The 26,559-nt window shown below is 42.0% G+C and overlaps 1 protein-coding gene across 1 annotated transcript; it reads left to right on the top strand.

Moving 5' to 3' along the window:
• The first annotated feature begins 1,023 nt into the window (after window positions 1-1,023).
• On the top strand, window positions 1,024-26,559 carry NEMP2 (nuclear envelope integral membrane protein 2). The gene is made up of 9 exons (XM_003801834.2): window positions 1,024-1,132; window positions 10,666-10,781; window positions 17,116-17,347; window positions 17,479-17,551; window positions 18,757-18,850; window positions 19,321-19,435; window positions 21,300-21,525; window positions 25,184-25,360; window positions 26,394-26,559. Exons 1-9 carry the CDS (start codon window positions 1,024-1,026, stop codon window positions 26,530-26,532), a joined length of 1,281 nt encoding a protein of 426 aa, XP_003801882.1. The 3' UTR covers window positions 26,533-26,559.

Genomic DNA, 26,559 nt, shown 5'->3' with positions numbered 1-26,559 from the left:
TTCTTAACTTTTAAAAGCCACATATGATGTAGAGCATGGTCCCAAGGGTTTGAAGAAAGTTGGTTAAACCTTACTTTAAGGTTAGGCAAAGCCTAGTCTATCCTTTTAGGAGAAATGTGGCTGAACTATTTTTAAAAGGATGATTTCTGTCACACTGAGTTCTCTGAGGTACACTCAGTGAAAGTCTAGAATTAGAGAAGAGAAAAAGATTTTTTATCCTAGTTAAGTATAGAATATTAAATCAAATCAATAGGTTTCCAGGACCCAAGGAGGCTATGTTCTTAAAAAGAAACTATCCTAATTATCAACATTAAGATCCTTTAAGATACGTTTTTATCTTATGTTTTCTTTCTTTAATACAAGGTAATTTTAAGAGATAACTGATTGTTACATTGGTGAAGAAACATTTTACAGTCCTTTTGTACTCTGAAATGTGGTATGTTTATGAGCTTAAACATACAAATCAAGGTTACTCAAGTAACCAAATTATTTTCAGTTTGTTACTACTTGTTACTCTCCCCCCACCCAAAGAAAACATAGAAAGGCAAACTAAAGAAACTGGTATTTACTTATTTAATCTACAAAACGGGGCTGCTGAAGGGCCTTCCCAGTAACGTGCTGTCACTCACTGTAGCTCAGAGAACTCAGTCCTTCAACCCTTCAGGTCACAGATAAGGTACATTTAAAGAAAAACTCCCAGGTGAGCGACCCCTTTCCTCTCTATGGCCCCTAACCTTGAGCTAAGAGCGGCGGGACGAGGCCCCGGAAGCCCGGCGAGAGCGGGGACCAGGAGGCCCAGGAGGGGCTGCGAGAGCGCGACCAGGCGGCGGGGGCCGAGGCCTCCTTCGCGGGCGGGGCGGGGCGGGGCGCCGGCCACTCCCCGCCCGGGGCGGGGTCTCCGCCTTTCCCGCGCGCCGGCCTCACCTCCCCTCCCCCGCCTTGGAGGCCCCGCGCCATATCCGCTCCTTTCTGCGGAACCGGCGCCCACCGGCAAGGAGGGCACGGAGGGAAGCCGCGGGAGGGATGCGGCCTCGCCCGGGGCGGTGGTGGCTGCTGCTCTGGCTGCCGCCCCTGGCCAGAATGTCCGCGGGCACCACGCGCGGGGAGGAGGCGGCGTTGACGGCACTGTCAGGTAACCTGGGCACCGGGGGCGGCCCTGCTCCCCTTCCTGGCCTCTGGGCCACTCCGAGGGCGCGGCCTGCTCCCGGGCAGCCCCGCCCCGCCTGCAGCCGCCTGGGACTTCCCTGGCCCCCTCTGCTGGCATCTGGACAAGTTGTGATTTTAGAGCTAGAGGCGGCAGCACAGTTCAAAGTCTGGCCCGATTCCCTCCTTTTACAGAAGCGACTGAAACTCAGATTTGTCCAAGGTCCCCCACTCACTCACTGGCACAACTGACCCACGTTTCCAGACTTTCAATACAGAGCTTTTCGTATAGTAGCATCAATTTATGTTGAAAACCTTACTATTTCTCTAGCTATGCCTTTGGACTCAAGACCATATGGAGAAGGTAAAAGCTGTGGCTTTAGAGTCGGAGGGAAATTCCTCTCCCCCGACTGTCGTGACCTCGAGTGAGTAACACGACTGGTCACAAGTGAGGCGCAGATAGTGATACCTCGGGCACTGTTGGGATGTTTAACATGGGCACAATGCTGGGTTCATAGGAAACAAGTGATAACTGTGGCTCATAGTATGGGCTATCCATGGAGAGTTCTCAAGATCCTGTCACTTAGGGAAGTCAGAAAACTGGAGTTCTAACTCCAGAACTGCTACCGATTTACCTTGAGCTTAATATTTGTTTCGTTTTTTCCTCCCTCATAAAAATCCTTTAAAACCTTTCCTGGATGCACTGTCCACCAACTTCCTTTTATTGCATTGGCCACCCTGATTTCGAAGGAGGCTGCCAAGTGTGTCCTTTTAGCTGGACATGGCCCTCCTTCCAGTGAACTTAGGATTCCTAGTCTAAGGATGAAGGAGAGAACGGATGTTGAGATAGGCAGTTATCAAATTCTGCCATATTTATTGAGTGTTTACTATGTGCTAGGCAGTGTTATAAGTGCTATAACTGCATTATCTTTCATATTTAATACCCATAGAAATACTATGGGTGAAGCCACCTTTTTATATACCTATTTTACAGATAAAGGAACAAAGGCCTAGCCCTAAGAAATGTAACAAGTGTATGCTAGTGAAAAAATAAACAAATCTGTCTGTGGAAGAGGGTTTCTGGGCATGGCAATAGCCAGAAAATTAGACATAGCCCTAGACCAACTCCCAGAACCTTGCGTTCTACTCCAGTCTTTACATCCTGCTACTGTTTGTTGATATAACCTTGGTCCAGGCACATGGTCTTTATGGACTGTAGTTTTCTCAACAGTATAAGGAGGATGTTTGATTGCTGAATAGTTTCCAGATTTTCCTTTTTTTTCTTTTGCCTCAGTGAACCCATTGTTTTTCAGGTTTTTGTGTTAACCATCTTAGTGGTTATATTTTGCTATTGTATTTTGTTAATCAAAGATATCCATAAATGCTTGTCAGAGGCATTTATCACTGGGTGATAAAATTCTAGTCCACAGCTAAGAAAAATGGCAACTTTCATGGCCTTGTAGAAATGATTGCAATTCAAAAAAAAAAAAAAAGAAAGAAATGATTGCAATTCCAAATAGGCTTTACACGGCAGACCGTGAAGCATCCAGGGTCCTGCAGGGTGCCATTGTTGGAAGCTCTGGATTAGATTAGGTCTAAGAACCATTGTTGCTCTAAAAGTCTTATGATAAACTCTGAGATGAAACAGCCTATATTTCCATTAATTAAGGCCCTTTCTTAATGTGAAATTAAGGTGATACTTGGAATACATGATACTTAAGATCCTTCTCTACTCTAAAATTTTGTTTTAAATACACATACCCTTCCGTGGGATATTAAACATTCAGAGCAAGTTCAGCTTTTTGTCACCCTACTTGGAGAAGTGTCAGAGGCAGTTGACACAGGAAGGGTGGGTAGTTAGTTGTCTGGCTGAGAAGAAGAAAAACTGAAAGCCAAGAGTGCTTGTAATTTGCAAACAGTGGATGAGTTCCCTAGAAACTGCATGTTGTCCTGAGATGAAGTTCAATGTGTAGTCCTAAGGTGAAGTTCAGGCCTAAACTATAACAATAGGTCATTTGAAACCACAGCCTTCAAATTCATCTGTGGAGAAGACGAATCTGTGCTTTAAGTTGAAATCAAACTTGAATGTCCATCAATCACCATTTACATTCCAGTTTCATTCCCATGTTCTTGGAGGAATAAACATTGAGATTTATATTCAGGTTAAAAAAATACTGGGGTTAATAGGATAGTTACCTTTGTAACTTTGGTACCACATATTAACCCCTTTGAAAATACGAATTTACAAAAAAAAACTAAGAAAAATCCTAAGTCTATTTGAACTCTTCACCAGTTAAAGTTTGTTGGGATCTTGCTTCTTGTTTTTCTTAGTCTTCTTTCTCCCCTTTGTTGTCCCCAAAGAAAGGAGGCTGTAGGTCAAATGGAGAAAATGTAGTTCAATAAGTTTATAGTAGTTTAATACGTTTTATATTGTTATTTTTTTACAGTTTCATCTGGAGATAGTTTTTCCTGTATTAGGTCCACGTAAAGTTAAGTTTTCAGGAGGAACACGGTGCAGTATTTTTATGTTAAGGTTAGGATCTAATATTTGAGAAGTATTTGTGCTTTTCTTCTTTTTTAGAGACAGAATCTCATTTTGTCGCCCTTGGTAGAATGCCGTGGCGACACAGCTTGCAGCAACCTCCAGCTCCTGGGCTTAGGTGATTCTCTTGCCTCAGCCTTCCAAGTAGCTGGGACTACAGGCACCTGCCACAATACCCGACTATTTTTTTTGTTGTTGCAGTTTGGCCGGGGCCAGGTTCGAACCCGCCACCCTCTGTATATGGGGCCAGTGCCCTACTCACTGAGCCATAGGTGCCACCCCATATTCGTGCTTTTCATTTTTAGTGTATTCCATGGTAGGTTTAAGTACTACCTGCTCTTTTCTGAAATTTTGACTGAATATTTTACTGTATATGTGACTAAACTCTTTAACTTTAAACTTACTAGTTTATTTAAGAAAACTCTTAAGTGACGAAAGTATATAAAAAGAACTATTTTAAATTGAATTTATTAATTCAGCAAGGTGATATGCTGCTGTCCCTTTTTATTTATAAGATATATAACCTCAAAATTAGATTAGTTGAATGTTTGTAAATTGGGTGGTATTTAAAGTGAACTAAGGGATTGATTTCATTCGTTAAAGAGACCTGCTTGAATCTTTTGGTAATGTAAATAAGTAGAGCCTTGTATACTTAGCAGTTTGGGTATAACTATTAGAAATATACTGTTTTCCAGAAGTCAGATTAATTGAAAGGATCAAGAGAGGCTGATGAGGACTGTAGGCTGTTAAGGGAGGTGATGCTCCTTCCAGGCCTTAGAAACCAGCTTACTGTTGTAAGGATGGCATTCAGGGTTGGTACCACCCATACTCCTAAGCGCTTGAGAGACAAGGCAGAGCTAAGATAGCCTACCCCTCCAGATCTTTCCTCTGATCAGAATCAGGTTTGAAGAAGTGAATACTGGCAGTCCCTAGGTACAGATGATCTGACTTACATCCTTCCATACTTATGAACAGGCTCCCCATAAGGGTAACATATGATTTAATAATTTGGGAAGTAGTTTCTTCCATGTATTTAAACAAACCCTCATGGTATAAGCAGTACACTGGCACAGTAGCATTCCCCGAATAACTTGGCCTCACTGTTTATAGGGTTGCCTACCCACAGCATCACTTCCCTCTTATCATTTTTGTCAATTTTGTGAGTCTGTGTTTACCCTTGTGACCATGCCTCCAAAGTGAAAGTCCACAGCAAGTCCGGGGGAGCCTGCATTGAAGAAAAAGATGATTACAATGGAAATGAAAGTAAAAATAAATTAACTAATTAACCCTTCAGATAAAGGCCGGGCTTCATCATTCATTGGGAAATTATTGGTTTAGTCACTTTACCTTCAGAACAATTATAAAGTGAGAATAATAGAATATGCGACAGGCAGTGCTCCAATGAAAGCATCAAGTATTACTAAGCAACATAGTAGACTAATTATTGAAATGGAAAGGTTATTACTGATTTGGTCAGAAAATAAAGATAAGCATAACATTCCTTTAGTCTAGCATTGATGCGGCAGTGAGTGTTAACCTTTAATATTCTTTTTTGAAATTTCTTCTACTATCTAAACTTGCTGTGTAAGTTTGTATGTTCTGCTTATTTGAATTAAAGGAAAGAGCACAATAGTTTCAGTGACTTTTTACAGTGCAGAGTTATTATTATAGTATTACCCTGTATTATTACCACGTATGAGCCATTATACTATCGTCATTATTATTGTTACCATATATGTGCTGTTCATTGGGGATGTGAGTTATATACAAATCCTACCTAAAGACCTTCTCAGGAATGTATCTAGTCTGTAACCAGGGGACCACCTGTCCCTAGGCTATGGAGCACCCTCCAGGGCGGGGACATAATTTGGTCTCAGGTGGAAACAGTGGCTCTCAATAGAGAGATATTATTCCCTTGGGACCAAATGAATTATAATAAAATAACTTTTTCATAAGTTCCTAGAAATTCCGTTTCATTTTCTAGATTGTATTATAAGGGGATTGTCGCCGTAACACATTTAGGTTTGCCTGCATCTGCTACCAGGAGGTTCCATCCTAGCAGAATTAACCAGCATGAATAATCAGGGGCCCCATCATTACATAAAACCACTTCAGGGCTTACCTGGTGATAAGAGTCCAAATAAGCAATCAAACTGGCTACTCTTTCTGTTTCTCACCCTTAGCCGGATATAAGGAGATAGAAACTGAACAGTGGAATGTCTACAAGATTGGTAAAGGGAAAAGAGGCCCAGGAAAGATAGAATCTCTGTCATCAATCTAAGATTAAAAGATTTGGTCTCTAGGAAGGCAGTGGGCCAGCCACAATAACAGTCTTGTCACAAGTCACTGTCTTGTGCTTACTCCATTTAGCCCATGGGTGAAGGTTCACATGGACTCACTTGGAGTCGGGCCTATGTGGCTGTGGCTTATTGTGATTGGGCTCTTAGTTAGGACCTTTTTTTTTTTTTTAGGAATTCTTGTGTGGGTTGACTGGGATGCAGTCCCCTCAGGAGAGTGGTAATAAGAAGGAAGACCAGCCAGAGAACACCAGGCAATGCTAACCCCTTGTTGATATCTTCCCTTGTTTGTGTAAACGCCACATCAGCTTCACCTCAAAAGCTGGAGGCCACTGGAGCATCCAAGGGAAACGTTTTGCATCATGCTTCCCTTAATTTGATTGAAAACTGAGGGGAAATTCAGAACAAGTTTATTTCTTCTAATTTCTTCTAACTAGGAGGTTCCTCACACAGAATACACTAATGTGTTACATACGAGCCAAACAGAAACAAGTTTATTGCCACCTCTTACTTCCCTCTGCCGTCTTCTGTCTGGTGAGGAGTGAGAAGGTGGTGCCTAGCCCAGGGGACATCACGGGTTCCAGCACTCAACCCCGTAGTTAAAGGTACATTGACAATAGGGTAGAGTAAGGGAAAGGTGTAGCCTGTGCCTTCCGGATTGGGCCTCTTGCTATGTGGGTTCTGAAGATGCCCTGTCAGTGCCACAGACTGCAGAGGGTGTCTTGTTTCATCAGGTGATTTCAAGGGGCGCTCACTTCCTTTTCTGGTGCTGACTGGCCCTGGCTAGGCTCCTACAAAGGTTGGGCTTTCACTAGTGAGGCCATGCATGCCCAAAGAACCTCTCACATTACAAGTCACACCCAAAAGGCAAATATTTAAGTTCTGGGGGTTACAGTAATGAACAAACAACATCATTGACTTCATGGAGAAACAGTGTAAGCTAACAGATATATGTGCATATGTAATACGAAGAAAGCAGGTGAAAGTGATTGGGGTGTGCTGGTGTAGACAGTGGGGTCAAAGAAGGTCTCCCTGAGGAGACGTTATTGGAAGGCACAAGCCCTGCCGAGAGCTGGGGGAAGAAATTGCAGACTGAGGACACTTGAGATAGATGTGTGCCAGCAGCTTGAGGACAAGAGAGTCAGTGTGGCTGTGCAGTCCAGTGGGAAGGAAGGTGGAGGAGGGAAGGTCACAGAGGCATGCAGGTCCTCAGAAGGGAGGAGGTGTTTTACTATAGTACAATGGGAAGTCGTTGGAGGGGTTCGAGCAGGTAAATTCGTACTCTGATGCACTGAAAAGATCTATATGATGATTGGAGAGTAGATAGTGGATGAAATTGTGGGGCAATTCTGGAAGCAGGAAGACCAGCCAGAAGACTGGTATCTATGTGCAATATGAATGTAGCGTGGGTAACAGAGCAGGAGTTACTTCTCAGTTCAAATTACAATGTCATATTTAAGTTGCATCATTTTGTTCTTGAGAGCTACAGGTATTAAATGATTTAGTAGACAGACTTAAGACTTAGGACCCAATGGAAAAAAGTCTCATTTGAAGGTAGCATGTATTTGTACATCTCAGGCCCCACAAGTGTATTTTCTCAGACACTACTTTTCTATGAAAATTACTTCAGTTCTTGACGTAGTGGAGCTCCCTTGGAGAGTAGTTGTAGAGAAGGAGAAGAAGTAGTTGAGAAAAACCCGCCAAACACTGAGCACACGTGAAGTGAAGAAAGCGCTGTCTGGAGTAAATGTTCTTGTAATAGTCTGGGGCAGCTGGGGCTGTGCCCCTGAGACATCCTCCTACCTGCCCCGCCGGAAGGCACTCACTTTCCAAGGATCGGTGGGAATTCCTTCCTCTCACTGAAGACTCTACTGTAAAGTTCTTACCCTCTAGCCTTGGTTCCTGCTCAGAGAACGCCAGGGAGACTGTGCGGAGGCAGAACATAGGATACTGGAAGGCAAGTCCAGAGACCAGATCCTGCCCCTACCTGGGGACAGTTAATGTTTTCTCATCTCTGTTGATCAGGCTCTTCCTGGTTCTTCTGCCTTCCTGTCATATGTCTTGTACAGCAGTTGTCAGGCCTTTGACGCCCAGGGCCTGCCCTTTCCTTGTGCTGTTCGTGGCCAGGAGTCATCTCCACCTTGGCTACCCCAGGAATGTGCCTCGCCCTGGGCTGCTTCATGTGTTTGTAGCGCTGGCTCTGCACTCTTCCTTTTGCTCTCTCGTGCAGACAGACCATGCAGCAGCACGTTCTAACAGAGAACCTCTAGAGAGCTTCTTATACCTTTTTGAAACCTAGCTGTTAACCTGGATTCTTATGTTTGCATTTCATGTTCTTAAACTCTGCAAATTTGTTGATATATTTAAAAGCATATACATTACATCACAGTGTAAAGAGTAAAGACGAAATGATTGGACTGTCACAGTGGAATACTCTAGTTCCTCATGTAACTTCCCTGCTTTATATAGTCACTTGAGAATCCTGACTTTTATTCAGTTGTGTTTCAGGAGGTAGCGAAAACCTGTCTTCACTTTTCATCAACCTAATGCTAAGTATATTTCAGGCCAGGACAAGGAACTGGGTGTGGTGGCTACTGCCTGTAATCCTGGCACTCTGGAAGGCCAAGACAGGAGATCCCTTGAGTTTAGGAGTTTGAGATCAGCCTGAGCAAGAGTGAGACCCCATCTCTACTAAAAATAAAAAAAATTAGTTAGATGTTGTGGTAGACACCTATAGTCACAGCTCAAGAGGCTGAGGCAGGAGAACTGCTTGAATCCAGGAGTTTGAGATTGCTGTGAGCTAGGCTGAGGCCATGGCACTTTAGCCTGGGGCACGTGAGACTGTCTTAAAAAAAAAAAAAGCCAGGACAGGGACCTACTTGAGCTTATTCAATATCATTCCCTAAATGGGTGTAATTGTTGACTAGTTAGTGCTAGTTACTGAATTCTTCCCCGACTTTGGCATAGCAGTTGTTCTAGCTTCATTTCAGGTTTTTCTGGAGAAACAGCTGACTGCACTTCGGTTAGAGGAGTCAGGGGTTGGGTGTAAGGCCCCTTTCTGTGTGTACTCAGACATGTTCCTTATTTCTGTTTCCTATTTGACAGATATGACAGTGACACCCCATCTTACATTCAGAAGAATTTATGACTTTCATCCCACTTCATTTCAAATTCAAATACAGCAGTGGCCACAGAAGAAAACGAACCCTAATTTTCTTGTGGCATTTACATCACCCCTCTGTAACACTGTATTTCTCTCTCAATTACGTTATCTATTACATGCCCACACACACATATTTGTGTATCTACGTTTGTCTCCAGCCAGTTTCTCCTGTGCTGCAGACCTGTCCATCTTCATGTAGTCCCACCAGTGCAGACTCAGTGTGTCCAAATTGGACTCATCCCCTTTCTGCACAAACTTGCTTCTTCTCCAGTATTTCTCATCTGAGTGAAAGGCCTCACTATCTCCCCACTAACCAGAAACTTGACATCATCTTCTTGTCCTTCACCAAACATGTCTCCTAAGCCTGCTGATTTCACTGCCCAAGTGCTCATTAATCTATTTTTTCTCCCTCCTCTGTTAGTCCTGTTCTTGCTTAGATTGCTTCAGTAGCCTCCTTCTTGATTCTTCTGGCTTTGGTCTTCTTGTCTAATATTCCATACTGTTCTTTGCAGAATACAGATGTGTTCCTGTCACTTCCTTATTGAGCTGGTCATTCCCTGTTTGTTCCTGCAGATCATTGCTCAGCCCTTCTCTCCCCTGCTCAGCGCCTGGAAGCTGACCTCTGTGGAGTGCACCATCTGGGCTTCTTTGCCCTCTGTCTTCCTGTCAGATTTGGTCAGTTCAAGGCACTGCTGGGAGGCGAGAGAGACAGGTTGAGGTGCCCTCGCTGCACCATTCCACGGAAGTTCTGGCAGTGACTGCATCCCATGAGGCAGCCCTTCCTTCACTTCAGTGGCTCCAGTAGCATGGGGTCCTTCCTTTGCCATTTCAGAACTAGGGCTATTAAAAGCTTCCTGCTGCTGGTGGTGGCTGGGAACTTCAGTGTCTTGTTGTTAGTGCCTTAACCCTGTCTATATATTTACTGAACTCTTTTTCAGTCAAACCCTTTTGAGTGTCAGTAGTTTCTTGCTAAACTGATACTACTGCTGATACTTACCTAAAATCCTTCACTGTTCTGCTGTCAGGATGAAGTTCACATTTCTCAATGTAGTGGTAACCTCCGTTGACCTCTCCAGCTGCAGGTGTAATCCTGCACTCCAATCTGTTCCCTCGTCAGTAGAATAATCAGATATCACTAAAGTGAACTACTGTCATGATTTCTCTCATCTTCATGATTCTGTATGCACTTGCTGCCTCCCATCTCCTGACTTCAGTTTCATTGCTCTGATGTACGCTTTAGTCCTCTACTCAGTTTCATTTTTTCTGGGAATCTCTTCTTAATTCTTGCCCTGTACTACAAGATTGAAGAAATGCTTGTTCTCTGCTCTTACAGTGCCCTCCGTATGTCACCGAGCTGTAGTATCTTCTGTCTCCTATGAGGTTGCAAAGACTGAAGCAGTATAATCACCATGCTTACCATGCACAGAATGTTACAACTGCTTCTATTATCTCCCTCTGGGAATAAAAAGATCCTGGTCAAGTAAAGATTTAGAAAATATATTTCCTTTTCCATCTCTCAGTTACAAGGTGTAAAGTTTTGACGGAAATGGATTTAATTAAAACTTCAAATTCAGACTGTTATTGCTACAATCAAAATACCCAAGTGAAGTGGAAATACATGTGGTCAACTGTGCAGGTAAGGACCTTCTTTTAAATCGTGTCTTAAGAAAAGGGAAATAGGGCGGCACCTGGGGCTCAGTGAATAGGGCACCGGCCCCATGTACCAAGGGTGGTGGGTTCAAACCTGGTCCCGGCCAAACTGCAACAAAAATATAGCTGGTGTTGTGTCAGGTGCCTGTAGTCCCAGCTACTCAGGAGGCTGAGGCAAGAGAATCACCTAAGCCCAAGAGTCAGAGGTTGCTGTGAGCTGTGATGCCACGGCACTCTACCAAGGGCGACAACGTAAAACTCTTAAAAAAAAAAAAAAAGAAAAGGAAAGGGAAATAAAATGTACCATTTTGAGAATAGAAAGTACCTTTTGTGTGACAAAGAGCCGTGAATCAGTAGGAAAGCTGACTTTGGGCTTTCAAGGGAAGGGCAGTGTGAGAAGGGACATTAATTCCTTCCTACTCTTCATCAGCCCCTCCCACACCACTCCAAATCAGTATGCCATCTAAGTGAATACAGCATACTTGCTGTTTAGACACATCTCAGGACAGCACCCACCCTCCTACTTTCCGAAATTGCTATCCTAAGCCTCTCTGCGTAGATATTTTGGAGTAACCTTTGATCCCAAATATGGCCACGATAGCAATTGCTCTTAATTGCCTAGTACTCTCCTTCACTCAACATGTAACAAATATTTATTAAGGAACTATTAAGTGCCAGAAACTATTTCTAGGCTCCTAGGCTGTAGTGGTAAACAAAATAGATCCTGGTTGTTTTGTAAAATCCTGGGACAGTACAGAAAAACCACACCACAAACTGCGAGAGAACCAAAAGATCAAAGAATGACTCAAACCAGGCCAGCATGAAGAGTTAGGTGGGTTTATTAGAGTAAATCCTAGAGTTCACAGTGCTGAGTGGTACAGGAAATTACTCTATAGGAGCTTTCTCGCATGCAAAGTCTGCGTCTGCCCACCCTGTGGTGGTGCCTTCTCTCCCTTTCCGATGAGTAATACATGGTTTTTACACTGTATTTTGCTTGTTCATGGTGAAAAACATGCCACACAGGTGTAATACCACTATCATGCTGTCATGCAACCATGATAATTGTATTACAGTTTTTCACTGGGTGGGGATTTCGCAGCTAAAGGGCACTATAGGATAGGAGAGACAGCTCTAATGCAGTCAGGGCTGGTTTAAGCTGGCCATTTCAGACAGGAACGTCCTAGGCATTTCAGAAAGTGCTGGGCAACTTTCCTGGATGTAGCAGTCATGTTGGTCCTTGCTTCTCCTATTTTACAACAACTTTGCTGAGCACTGTGGGCTAGCACAGCACAGTGCTTCACTGTGTAATGGGGAACCTGCATTTTTCCCCCTCACCTGTCCATGTGGATATTTATATTTTTCAGGGGTGGGAGATAGTAAGTAATAAATGTAATAAAGGAAAAAAATGATAAAACTGGTAAGTATTGTGAAAATGTAAGGGAAAATAAGTGGGCAGAAGGGACTGGGGGCCGCCAGTGTTGCTGTATTTAAGAGTGTTCAGAGTAGTTCTCCTTAAGAAGGTAACATTTGAGAAAGATTTCGGTGAAGTGAGTGAGCTACCCAAGGGAGCATCCAGGGTTCTAGGCCGAGGAAATAGTAGGAACGTTGTATCAGGAGGCACGTGACGTTGATTTGTACCATTACTGATAACATGCCCCACTTTAATCACAAGTAAAGGGGGTATCTGTCCAGTTCTTCCTCTGGAAAATTACTACTTTCTCATCTTTTTTTTTTTTTTTTGAGATAGAGTCTTACTATGTCGCCCTTGGTAGAGTGCCTTAGTGTCACACCTCACAGAAACCTCCAGCTCTTGGGCTTAAGCGATTCTCTTGCCTTAGCCTCCTGAGAAGCTGGAATTACAGATTCCCTCTACAATACCCGGCTATTTTTTGTTACAGTTGCCACTGCGGTTTTTCAGATGGCCAGGGCCAGGTTCAAACCTGCCACCCTCGGTATATGGGGCCAGCGCCCTACCCACTGAGCCACAGGTGCTGCCCTACTTTCTTATCTTTAATGAATATTTCAAGGAGATAATTTAAGACTATGTGGATATCCTATTCTTCAACATACTTTTACCACTTTCTTACTTTTATTATCCACTAGCAATGCTTGCCTGAATCAGATATCACAATGATATTTATCAAATGGTGATTTTCTAATTCTATTATTTCTTTGACATTCATTGGCATTTTCCTATAATGAAGAATTTTTCCTCCTCCTATGTATTTATACTCATATAGTCTCATGAACTGCCAGTTCATTTAGTGGACTATAACCCATTACTCATTATTTGTTTTGATATGCCGATTGTCTTAGATTTGGCCAGTAGGAGCCCTTCAGATTGGCTTCTGTGTCCTTTTAACTTGTGCGTATCGTTTTTGAGCACTACCTTCCTTTTGAACAAACAATATGTTCCAGGTTCGTTTTGTGATTTCCTAGACCCAGCTCTTAAATCATGGCATATTCAGGGGAATATTCGTGATTAGGTATGTTCATTGGTACTGGGCTATCATGGTCATGTGTGTACACATATATGTATACTGGCTCACACATCTGTATCCACCAATTGCTAAAACACATGGATTCTGGTATCTCTAATACCCAAGGTTCATTCTAGTCTTCCACTTTCCACATTTGTAACTCCCTTTTCTGATAGTAAGAAACCTGTTCCCATTATCTCAAAAATATTTATTTATTCGCCTAATCTAAGAATATGCTGGAAGTAGATTCAGAATTGCTAAATAATATCATTGCAAAAAAACAAACCTACTAACAGTTCAGTCTTCATTTATAGTATTTTTTATCTTTTGTCTAAGGGAACGTAGGCTAAATGGAATGCTCAAAAGTTACTTAGGCTGGGTGTGGTGGCCTACACCTATAATCCTAGCACTTAGGAAGCTAAGGCTTGCTTGAACCCAGGAGTTCAAGATTACAGTGAGCTGTGATCATGCCACTGACCTCTAGCCTGGGCAACATAGAGAGACCCTGTCTAAAAAACAAAAAAAGTTACTTAGGTTAATTCATTCCTACCCACCTCCCTTCCGTATAGGTTTATTATTCATTGAAAGTATAGTTTATAGTTTATTTTTATTTGTTCACATTTCAGAGCATTCCCCTATTATATTTGATTTTACTTTTATTATTTTTGAATATATAACAACATTAGTATGGCTTATAAGTCAAAATTCTACATAGTGGTACTCTCAGAGAAGTCTCACTCTCCCTTCTTCCTCCTATTCATTCTTCCCCAATCCTTGTAGGCAGTTAGTCTGATTAGTTTCAGATATATCTTTCCTGTGTTTCTTTTTGTAAATGTAAGCAGTAAGGCATATTTATATAGATGGATATAAATATGAATTTAGATGGAGAGGAGAAGAGGACCAAGACTAAGCCTGGGCCAGTGTCATATTAAGAGGACAAGAAGAAGGAAGGAGCCAGCAGGGGAGAAAGAGGAGTCAGGGTAAAGAAGAAGACATCTGCAGGCCCTGGGGAGAAAGTGTGACAAGGAGAAGGGCAGTGCCAAATGCTGTTAGCAGGTCAAGTAAGATGACTGAGGATTAATTGACCATTCTATTTAGCAACACGAAAGCACCAGTGACCTTGTCTGGACAGTCTGCTGGGGCTAAAAGCCTGATAGAAGTGAGTTAAAGAAAGAATGGGAGGAAAGGAACTGGAGACCGTAGGCCCACATAACTTTTAAAAGCACTTTTATTGCAATGCAAAGCAAAGAAATGGGCAGTAGCTGGAAGGAACAGTGGAATGTAAAGGTGTTTCTTTTTCTTTTTTCAATGGGAAAAAATATGTTGTATGTATGTAGGGAGGGAAGAAGTGCTGGTGTGTTGTCCTTGGGTAGGCACAGGTGGATAGGATCCAGTGGACAAGTCCAGGCCTTTCCTTTAATGGAGCATGTAAATTTCCTCTGTGACAGAAATTTCTTTCTCATGGGCAGGGAACAGAGCATGTGTCTGCAGATCTAATAAATAGCTGGGTGTAGGGGAGGAGCTGGTCAACATTCACTTCAATTTTTTCCCTTTTCAGTGAAGTAGGAAGGAACAATAGCTGAGAATGAGGATGGGGAGGAGAAGTTGTGAAATCATGTGTTGATTCAACAAAATTGAAGAATCAGTGGATAGGAATGTGTGGCATGAGTGATTGTAGCTTTCAGGTCCCTTTTCATGTTCTCAGTCATGGATTTGAAGAGAAACCACTGTGCATTTCTCTAGCACATTTTGTGGTGCTAATGCAAGCGTGGAATAGGTGGAGAGTCGGATTTTTTGAGTGTGACAAACCATGAAGGACGCAAAGGAGTCAAGGGCACATGCCAGGGAATGGTGTATAGTGATGAGTCATGGGATTTAGCTGGGTAAGAAGGGACTGGGTGAGGAGCAGGGAAGGCCGCTAAGATCCTGGGCGAGTTTGGAGTGCTAAAGGTACACACTGGAAAGATAGCAGATGGAGACCAGCCGATGAGATGGATGCATGAAGCACAGTGTATGGAGAGGCTGCAGTTTGTTACTAACAAGGTCCAGGGTGCGGCCATGGGAGCAATGAGCTAAGGTGGGTAGACTAGGAAGAAAGAGCCCAAGAGGAAAGGTGTTCCAGGAACTGAAAAGCCAGGGTACTAGAAGGCATTTAGGTTGTGTATATTGAAATCACCAAGAATAACTACAGGAAGCGGCATTGAAGAGATAGCACTAGTCAGCCAGGAACCAGAGTCAAAGAGAAGTGAAGGAGTTGATGGCGAGTGATAAAACTTCATGCCTGTGATTCATAGCTGGTGCTGTCACTCCCTCACCCTACTCTGGGACTGAGAGGAGCAATGCACTAAGCCAGCAGGGGAATTATCCAGTTGTCACTGTCTGCTTGTAGCTAGTGCTTTACTGTGCAGTTTGAATAGGGCCCGAGGCTGGGCTCTGGTCCTTCTTCAGCAGGCCTGGTGAGTGAAGCCTGAAATTACATATGCTCAGCTGACCAGGGAAATGAAGCACTTTTTCCGAGTCACAGCAGAAAATGGTGGAGATATAAACCCTATTTTTATTATGTTTATACACATAACCAGATAGTTTGCTATCTACTGCAGTTTTACTTTGGAGATATTATGGGTTTCGTTAAAGACCACTGCGGTAAAGTGAATATTGCAATAAAGCAAGTCACCCAAATTTGGAGTTTTCCATTGCGTATGAAAGTTATGTCTATACTATAGTCTAAAAAAAGTAGACTATAATGAAGTATTTTTAACTTTAAAATTCTTCATTTCTAACTCGGCGCCTGTGGCTCAAGCGGCTAAGGTGCCAGCCACATACACCTAAGGTGGTGGGTTCGAATCCCCAGCCCGGGCCTGCCAAACAACAATGACGGCTGCAACCAAAAAAAAAAAAAAATGGCCGGGTAGTGTGGCAGGCACCTGTAGTCCCAGCTACTTGGGAGGCTGAGGCAGGAGACTCGCTTGAGCCCGGGAGTTGAAGGTTGCTGTGAGCTGTGATGCCATGGCACTCTACCCAGGGGGATAGCTTGAGGCTCTGTCTCAAAAAAAAAAAATTCTTCATTTCTAAAAAATGCTGATGCAGAGACACAAAGTGAGCGTATACTGTTAGAAAAATGGTGCCAGTTGGGTTGCGCCTGTGGCTCAGTGGGTAGGGTGCTGGCCCCATACACCCAGGGTGGTGGGTTCAAACTCGGCCCCGGCCAAACTGCAACGAAAAAATAGCTGGGCATTCTGGCAGGTGCCTATAGTCCCAGCTGCTTGAGAGGCTGAGACAAGAGAATCGCCTAAGCCCAAGAGCTGGAGGTTGCTGTGAGCTAGGATGCCATGGCACTCTACTGAGTGCAACAAAGTGAGAATCTGTCTCTAAAAAGAAAGAAAGAAAAAGAAAAATGGTGCCAGTAGACTTGCTTGGTCTGCAAGGGTTAGGTAAGTGGGGTTGCCCCAGACCTTTAATCTGTAAAAAACTCAGCATCTGCTAAGCACAATAAAGTGACCTGCAATAAAATAAAGGTGCCTGTACTTCATCTCATCTTCTTATCTCATCCTCTGGGCCACGGTAACTTGCTAGAAGGAAATAACTTGGGAGAAGAAACCTTCACTTTTTTTTTGTTTTCCTCAGACCTCTGGCTGAAAGAAACCTGCACTTTCAAAGGTCTTTCTGTAGTCCAGTGTGTGTCTGGCCTAAACAGATCTGTCAGGTCAGCCTCTCAGAACCAAACTCTGTTCTTTACTCGGTCAGTCTTGGGTTCTCTTTACTTCTCTGCTTATGTTTTTAGGAAGCTTAGAAGAAGTTTTTACTTTTGTGTTTATGGATTTGTTTGTTCTTATTTTGTAGGTGAACATTATCGGTCCAGGCCTGCTTGGTATTATATATATAAAAGAAAAGCATAACTGCCAGTATCCAGAAACCATTCTGTCTTTTGTCAAATGTGTGATTCATAACTTTTGGACACCAAAGGAGTCTAATGAAATAACTATAATAATCAATCCTTATGGGGAGACTGTGTGCTTCTCTGTGGAGCCTATCAGGAAGATATTTACTTACACAATAAGTGTGCATCGAAATAGTAAGTCTTTTTTTTTATTATACTCTTGGGATTCCGTTTTTCTGGGGAAATGTTTCAATAAATTGACTTTCTTCTTTCACCAACACTGCACTGACACAATGTTGTGTGTTTGTATGTCTTTTTTACTCCAGTTGTGGATCCCAAACTCTTCCTTGTGTTTGTGACAGGCATTTTTCTTTTCTTTTATGCAAAGACCCTGAGTCAGTAAGTATTCACTTTTACTTTTACATTCTTAGCTTTGTGAATAAAAAGGGGTATAGGTCTTTTTTTGACCTATATTTTATTGCTAAATATTTTTACACTCCTGTGCAATTGTAGGTTTTGCTTTGGGTTTTGCAAATAATGGATCTGAAAATAGTGCTTGAAAGACTTTGAAACATTAACAGTTTTTTGCATAGCCTGCTGTGTATGTTATGAAGTGCTTTCACATATTTCATGTATTTATATATATAGATCCTTATACCAACTATCTGAGCTCTGTATTACTGTTCTCACTTTGTAGATGAGAAAACCAACATCCATCATGACAAAACTAGTTCTTGTCAGGGCAGAGATTTATACTCAAGTTTTCTGGTACCAAATGCCATGCTCTCTATTCCATTTGGGCTGCCTCCTACATTTGTGGCCCACATACAGAAGACTGAATATAACAAATATCTGACTTTTTTTTTTTTTTAAGTTTTCATTTTTTTTTTTTTTTTGCAGTTTTTGGCCGGGGCTGGGTTTGAACCCGCTACCTCCTGCATATGGGGCTAGCGCCCTACTCTTTTGAGCCACAGGTGCCGCCCCAAATATCTGACTTTTGGATAAACATATTCTGATATTTTGTTTCTTACAGTTTCTGTCATGAAAAAGGAGTCTCTTTCCAATATCTTGCTGATGCTGGGTAGTACCCAACATTGGTCAACTATTCTTAACATTGTTCATTTTTTAGCTTTTCTTATAGTGTTATCAACTGTGTTTAATGCTATTCATGAGCTTTATAAAGTGGAAAATGCATATATAGGATGAAGAGTAAAGACTGGACTCAGATGGCTGGGCTCTCGTCTAGAATCCTCCAGTTAGCAGATACTGACTTGGGCAGGTCTTTAACTCTTTGGTGCCTCCGTTTCCTCTGTAAATCTTGGACATGGATAACTATTCCTAGTCCAGCATGAATGCATATAAAGCTCTCAGACAGGTGTCTGCTACATAGAAGGTAATTTAGACGTTTTGAGTTAGTGGCAAACTGTTTACTGTAAATTTCAAGTACGAATGTCATTTTTTAAAAGTAGAGGATATAATTAGAGCTGCCATCTCTGTCTTTCTTTCTTGATGTTCTTTATGGCCACTGTCGACAGATAGAAACATTTTTCATACTGAAAGTACTACTTGACACTTAGATGGCTTTTATTTGCTTGCCTTGACAGAAACTCTGTTTTCTATTACTCTTCGGGGACCGTGCTAGGTCTTCTAATGACATTAGTCTTTGTCCTGCTGTTGGTGAAAAGGTACATTCCAAAGGTAAGTAAACTGTGTGAAAATGAGTTTAAAAACATGGAAACCATGATTTCATAGACATGAAAAAAAAATAATACCCTGAACTTAGCTGAGGATAAATAAATACCAATTCATGATGGCATTGTTCTGATTAAAAGCTTGCAACACCAGCATTATTTTGAGACAAATGTAGTCTTTATAAACCAGTGTTCCTCCAACGTTAATACACATGCAAGCCATCAGGGATCTTGTAGAAATGCAGGTTCTGACTCAGCAGTCTGCAGGAGGGCCTAAGGGTCAGCTCCCACGTGATGCTGATGCTGCTGTTTCATGGACCAGACCTTGACTGGGAAGATGCTAGAGAGTGTCTAAAACTGACTTTAATGCACTTTGACATAGAAGTTTCTAATGCAAAGGGCTTATTTGTTTGCTTCTACTTTTTATAAGAGTGAATGAACCAAAAAAACATGTCATTTATTTTCTTCCACATACAGTATAGCACCTTTTGGGCTCTAATGGTTGGTTGTTGGTTTGCTTCAGTTTATGTTTTATGCCAGTTGATGGAAGAGCTGAAGTGGCTGTGGTATGAAAACAGAATATATATATTAGGTAGGTAAATGTGAAAAAAAATGTTCTATTGGTAAAACTGAAAAGTACAACTAGAGGTCTTCTATTGACAGCTGTTTCTCTCCTACGTCTAACTTTTTGTTTTGAACTAAGGAGAGGTGCTATTGAAAGTAAATTTTGTTTATTTTATTCCCATAGTTGGTGATTTCAGTTCACTTAGATCTCATTTTATATGATTTCACTATGAAATCCCTCTTAGTTTTCTTTATTAATGATCAAAAGAACCAAAGAAAAGTATTTGTCCCTTTTGACTGCACGTGCTCCTGAATTGTGGTTAACTCTAACCACAACTAACTTGTAAATGCAAAAGTTTCTCTAAAATGTGTCTCTTTCTTTCTGTTAATGCATTCAGTAGGAAAGATAATAAATCCTAAATGTAAATGACTAATGAAAATTTGGCACTTTAGAAACAGAGAATCTAAGAAACTGTTCATTTTCTTGTTTAGTGTTATAAAAATATTCTTACTGTTTGTTTTAAGAAATAATGACGGCTCAGTGCCTGTGGCTCAAGCGGCTAAGGTGCCGGCCACATACACCTAAGGTGGTGGGTTCGAATCCAGCCCAGGCCCGCCAAACAACAATGATGGCTGCAACCAAAAAATAGCCGGGTGCTGTGGCGGGTGCCTGTGGTCCCAGCTACTTGGGAGGCTGAGGCAGGAGACTCGCTTGAGCCCAGGAGTTGGAGGTTGCTGTGAGCTATAATGCCACAGCACTCTACCCAGGGGGACAGCTTGAGGCTCTGTCTCAAAAAAAAGAAATAATGAAGAATGAAGGAATTGAATCTTACTGTTAGCACAATATATTTCATGTAAATCCACCTCCCCCCAAACAAAAGCAATTTTTTTTGTTTTACTTGATAATTGTATGTTTTTAGCTCAATTTTTTTATACTAAAGTATTTTTAAAGTAAATTACAGATATAATGGTATGCTTCTCTAACTGCTTTACTATTCATCTCTGAAAAACAAGAGCATTTTTCTATATAACCAGTTAAGTCTAAAAAAAGTAATGAGTACATAAAATTACCTATTATGCAGCCTATTGTAAAATTTCCCAGTCATTGTTGATGGCATGCATAAACTAGGATCTGGTCAAGAACCACGTTTTTCATCTGTTTTGTCCTGTTAATCTCTTTTAATCCACAACAATTCCATTTTTCGTCACAGTGATACACTGAAGAGATCAAGCTTATTGTCCCATCAAATGTCCACTTTCTGAAATTAATCTGACGGCTCCTTTGTGGTATAATTTAACATGTTCCTCACTCCTCAAAGTTTCCTATAAACTAGAAATTAGGTCTCAAGGCTTAATTAAGTACAAATTAAACACGTTTGGTGGAATACATAAGAGGCAATGTGTGTTTCACCTAGGATCACAACTGGAAATAGAATATTGTATAGTCCTGCCCTTAGTAATGATGAGACTGAATACTGGACTCAGAGGGTGACTTCCTGATCCCTCCCCTATAAAATTACGTTTCCCTTTTATGACTAGAAGATAAAAATTGAAAAAATAGAGTTTGTAGCAGACTGTGACTTACAGCTGTGCTTATTGGTGACCAAAGCAACCATGATAACATTTGCTCAGCCAAGACACTGGACTGAAAACAGACATGCTAGTACGTCACAGAAATAATTATTATATTAATATATCCAGGATTGCTACCTCATCTGATATGCCTAATTTCTCAATGGCCCTATGTGCATTTCTCAACCTTACTTCACTGGGAAAAGATCAAAAATTAAGGTTTTCTAATATGTTTTTACCCCACATCAAGACTCTGCCAGGGTTTTCACATGATTTTTCTAGTTTGGATTTACGTTATTCCACCTTTTCTACTCTTGCAGGCTATGTTCTGGTAGTTGGGTTTTTCAGCTTTTATGCCTGTTACAAACACGGGCCCCTTGTGGATGCCAGAAGCAGGTGTCTTCTGATGTGGACCCTGCGGCTCCTCTCCCTGCTCCTGGTCTATGCTGGTGTGGCCGTGCCTCCCTTCGCCTACACGGCCGTGATCCTCCTCGTGTCCTCCTGGAGCCTGCGCTACCCACTGAAGGCATTCAGTTATGTGATGAGGTACGCATCATTTTTTATCTAGTAAACTTGATGTTTTGATCTGTGGTGTTATTTATTGTTTGGGGGAAATTTGTGGATACATCATATTTAATCTCATAATTTCTTTTAATTTGGAGATTTCCCTCTGAAAAAGAGGAAAGATAGAGAGCTCCAAGCATCTGATTCCATCTCCATTCCTAGGCTCACCCAGAATTTACTAAAATCAGTGGCAAAATTACTTGGGCTCTGTGTGAGTTGCCTAAAATTTCTTTCATTTGAGCCAAAAACTGTGTTAGTGGCATTAATGCTTGTGAGATAAGAGCAAACAGAAATCAATCATAAATGATTTAAAAGTTTTATTTATACTTAGGACCCTCTTTTCTCTTAGGTTTTAAGTTAAACCTTAAGAAATCTTAAGCCGGCTTGGCACCCCAAAACACGGGGGTTACAGTGTCGGCCACATACACTGAGGCTGGTGAGTCCAAAACCAGTCTGGGCCAGCTAACTAACAATGACAACTGCAACAACAACAAAAAAATAGCCAGGACACACACACACACAAAATGGCAGGCTTCTGTAGTCCCAGCTACTTGGGAGGCTGAGGCAAGAGAATCACTTAAGCCCAAGATTTTGAGGTTGCTGTGAGCTGTGATGCCACAGCATTCTATGGAGGGCAGCATAATGAGACTCTCAAAAAAAAAAAAAATAGGGTGGTGCCTGTGTCTCAAAGGAGTAGGGCACCAGCCCCATATGCCAGAGGTGGCGGGTTCAAACCCATCTCCAGCCAAAAACTGCAAAAAAAAAGAAAAGAAATCTTAAGCCCTTTGAAGTACGAAAGGTAGGTCAGGTGACCTGAGTCTGAGCACTTGTTTTCACATAAGATGCACAGATAGAGATGGTCATTGTCCTTGAGGTATACTCGCTGAGACATAGGGAGGCTTGCCCAAAGACTGAGGAAATACAGAAGAAGCTCAGGAACACATGCCTAGAAAATTGGTTACTTGGCAGCATCTTAAAGAACGAATGAAAATAACCCCATGTATAATTGTGGAGGGCCTTTCTGACAGAGAGAAAGCCTCATGTGGTACCATCATGAGGTAGGCAGTGCTTGATACAGCAGTCGAAGTGGGCATAAGCCACATGGTAGAGGCATGGCAGGTCACACAAAGGACTTTTGTATGCTCCTGCACACAGTGGGGGTTTATAGTTAGTACTGTGTGACTGCTGCCTAGATAGGAGTTGTCAATCCAGACGCTTGGGCCCAGGCAGATACTTGGTAAGTGACATCCAGTGGAGGAGTGGGTGTGCTGGGGAGGGCTGCACTACAGCTTCATGGAAGAAGGACAGTGACCAGTTAGCTTGGGCTGAGGTTGCCATGTGGGAATATGAGTCCTGCATTGCCAGATCTGCTGGTTTTCTAGAAAAAGTAGAAATGGGAATTAGGATTGGTATGTGAACTCTTAGGATTTTAAAATGTTGGCAGCTAATCTAATTAAAATAAAAATACATGCAAAAACCAAAAATCAAACCAGATACCATAAACACTCCTTAGCTACTGAGTCATGTTCCATCTGTCTTCTGGCAGAGGGTGGATATAAGGGCAGGAGATCAGTCATCAGACATTACGGTGGTTCAGGTGAAAGATGATGAGAGCTTAGGGTAGAGCATGAGACCAGGGCTGAAAGAGGGAGAGAATAAATGAGGTGTAAAGTTGTCAGTGAGAAAGGACTCTGGTGACTGGTGGCTTATGGATCTGGTGCCTATGTATGTGTTTAAAACACACCAGGGACAGGACAGGGCAGCTGCACTGAGGCTGGAAGGCAGGGCAGAGTCAGGGGGGTTGGCATTGGCTGGTTCTCTCTTTGTGCCCCTTGCCTGAGGCAGACAGTGACCGGGATTGCCTGAAGTCTGTCTGTCAGGAGGGGGCTGCCACTCTGCAGCCTCCAGGCCCCTGGCCCTTTGCCAGGCTGTGGCTGCAGGAGCCCAGCATAGAATTCCTCCTCCTTCTCTGTCAAGAGCAAAGTGTGTTCTGCACAATGGTTCTTCTCTGTACTTGCTGTGTGTTCTGCAATAATCAAAACATGCCATAGCTGCCTCAACTTTTTACTACTGAATAGTTAAATGAAGAACTAGGAAGTAAAACAGGAAAGTGTAGGTTAAATTATAAATTAGAGAACTAATACCTTGATTTTGTATAGTACTTTCTACTTTGTAAAGAGCAGTTTATGCATATCTGAATAATATACATAATATATGGTAGCTACTCTTTTGAGTATCCTCATTGAACACTTACTGTAGGTCACTCGCAGTGCTAAGCACCTTACATAAAACATGTCTTTTAATCTGTACAATGACCTCATGAGGCAGATACTATACTACAACCATTAAGGAATTTCCCAAGATCACATAGTGAGTAATTCTCTGAGCCAGAACCATGTCCAAGTCTTCTGATTCAGAGTCCAGGGTTTTTCCTCTAGAGAAATCCATAACTAGGTTCACAGAAAAGGAGAAGGGAATAACGTCAGTAGTTCCTTGAATAGCTTGTCAACCATAAGATTGTAAAAAGATAGATTTTTTTTTTTTTTACAAAGACTCTCACTCTCTTGCCCCAGGCTAGAGTAACATGGCCTCAGCCTTGCTCATAGCAACCTCAAACTCCTGGATTCATTTAATCCTTTTGCTTCAGCCTTCTGAGTAGCTGGGAGCTGGGACTACAGGCACCTGCCATAACACCTAGATAGTTTTTCTATTTTTGGAAGAGATGGGGGTCTCACTCTTGCTGGCTGTTCTCAAACTCCTAAGCTTAAAGGACCTCCTGCCTTGGCCTCCAGAGTCCTAGAATTGCAGTCAAGAATCACCACACCTGGTCAAGATAATAGTTTTTTTAGGTCTCAACTCTTAAGAAAATGCATGTTTTTAAAACCTGGAACTCTGATGCTCATTTGGAAATCTCTGGTTAAATTAAATTTAATCCCAAACATTTAAAACAACTCATTGAAAAATAAAACAAATGTTTTTATTAATAAAACCTTATCATCATTACTATTTTCGTGAGATTTTTAGATTCCTGCATTTTATGAGATTTAGAACTTTCCTGCCTGAGGAAAAAAATTGCAATCATGAGCCCCTCAGCAAAAAGCAAAGGAAGAATTATTACAAATTACTGTGCATAAAAGAATTCTCTGCTGTATTTACTCTTTCTCTCTAGGATTAGTCAGAATCACTACCACTAGGTGGAAGTGATACCCCACAAATCCTCCCAGCTTCTAGAGGGTAAGTGGTGAGTGTTTTCCTGGGTCTCCATATAAGGACATCTGTAAAGCTTGTTTCTGTTAGTGCCCAAGAAAATCAGCAGGCCAAGAATAAAGAAGCCAAACTTTTAATTGTCTGATTGTGTGATTAGAAATCTCTGAAGACGAAAAATGCATTTAACATCTCTGTCAGAAGTTGATTCTCAAATGCTTTAGGGCATTATTTACAATAGTCCAGGAAGTGGGGGAAATGTCCTAGGTCGTCCCTTGCCCCCCTCCGTTATGTTCTCTATACCTCAGTTATGATAAAGAAAAAGTATAGATATAATATAAAGGACATCAAGTATTACTGTCTAAGATACGTATTTTTATAAATCTTAAGGATTGAATTGGGCAGGAATGTAGCAACCAAATGCCACATGTTTTAGGAAAATGAAGCAGCAGTTGACATCACAAAAGCTGGTGGTTACTTACCTTACTGAAGAGGAGTACAGGGAACAAACTGATGCTGAAACTACCAGTGCTTTGGAGGAACTGCGCCAAGCCTGCCGCAGACCCGACTTCCCATGGTGGCTGGCCATCTCCAGACTCCAGACGCCTAAAAAGTACGTCTTACTCAGCTACTCAGACCACAGCTGGGGCTAGACTGATTTGGGAACAGCATGATGGTTTGGTGCAGGCACTTCAGCTTAGAAATAGACTGCTTACCTGGATAACTGATGATGTGGAAGTGGTCAGAGGTTCTTTTTCTTTAGTGCTGTGACTTTGCACAGTGGAACCGCTAATGTCTGAATAGATACTGACCGAATGTTTATAGGGAAGGCCATAATGATTACTTCCATTTGGGAAGGGGAAAGGTGGAAGGGGATGTGCGACATGGTTCTCATTGTACTGATATGAAAAATAATTAAAGTTCACCGAGAGAAACATGTCTTTCCCTACTGCTATCTCTTCCTTATAGTTTTACCCAAATAAGAGTGCCTGCAACTTGTAAGAGGGAAGAGGGAAAGCATTTGACACTAAAATAATAAATAAATAATAAATCTAAACTAATAAAAATAGAAAAGAAAGGGAAGTAGAAAGCAGGAGTGGGTACACTTGGCTGTACTTGGTACTTATAAATCTGCCTACTTCTCTACCCTTTTCCCTGAATAGTTGTCTCTAGAAAGATCACATAAGCTAGTTCCAGTTTTACACCCACTGTGTAAATGCCATTCGTTATTGAAACAAAGTCATATTTAATTAAAGGGAATAAGTAGCAAGGGAACATGTTATCTTCCAAATAAACTCTTCTGTGATGACATTAATTTTATTGGCTTGGTGCCTGTGGCTCAAGTGGCTAAGGCTCTAGCCATATACACCTAAGGTGGCGGTTTCGAATCCAGCCCAGGCCCACCAAACAACAATGATGGCTGCAACCAAAAAATAGCCAGGCATTGCGGCAGGCTTCTCTGGTCCCAGTTACTTGGGCGGCTGAGGCAGGAGACTCGCTTGAGCCCAGGAGTTGGAGGTTGCTGTGAGCTGTGATGCCACAGCACTCTACCCAGGGGGACAGCTTGAGGCTTGGTCTCAGAAAAAATAAAAAGAAAAAAACATTAATTTTATTTAAACCCCCCCCCCCACCAACCCCCTGATTAGATTTGCAGACTTTGTTCTTGGAGGAAGCCACTTGTCACCTGAAGAAATCAGTCTACATGAAGAACAATATGGCCTTGGGGGTGCCTTCCTGGAAGAGCAGCTTTTTAACCTGAGGACTGACACTCTACCTGCAAGTTGACCTCATTCTGGACAAGGAAGTGGGTAA

Source organism: Otolemur garnettii, unplaced genomic scaffold, assembly GCF_000181295.1.
Source record: "Otolemur garnettii isolate 467f Iridium unplaced genomic scaffold, OtoGar3 scaffold00222, whole genome shotgun sequence".
Lineage (NCBI taxonomy): Eukaryota > Metazoa > Chordata > Mammalia > Primates > Galagidae > Otolemur > Otolemur garnettii.
The sequence above is the reverse complement of the archived record's forward strand: the minus strand, read 5'-3'. Positions and strand labels throughout refer to the sequence as shown.

Coding starts and splice junctions, on each gene's coding strand:
- NEMP2 (XM_003801834.2), top strand. CDS start 1,024: ATGCGGCCTCGCCCGGGGCGGTGGTGGCTGCTGCTCTGGCTGCCGCCC. Junction 17,552..18,756: donor TATGCAAAGACCCTGAGTCA/GTAAGTATTCAC, acceptor TTGCCTTGACAG/AAACTCTGTTTTCTATTACT. Junction 21,526..25,183: donor GCATTCAGTTATGTGATGAG/GTACGCATCATT, acceptor CACATGTTTTAG/GAAAATGAAGCAGCAGTTGA.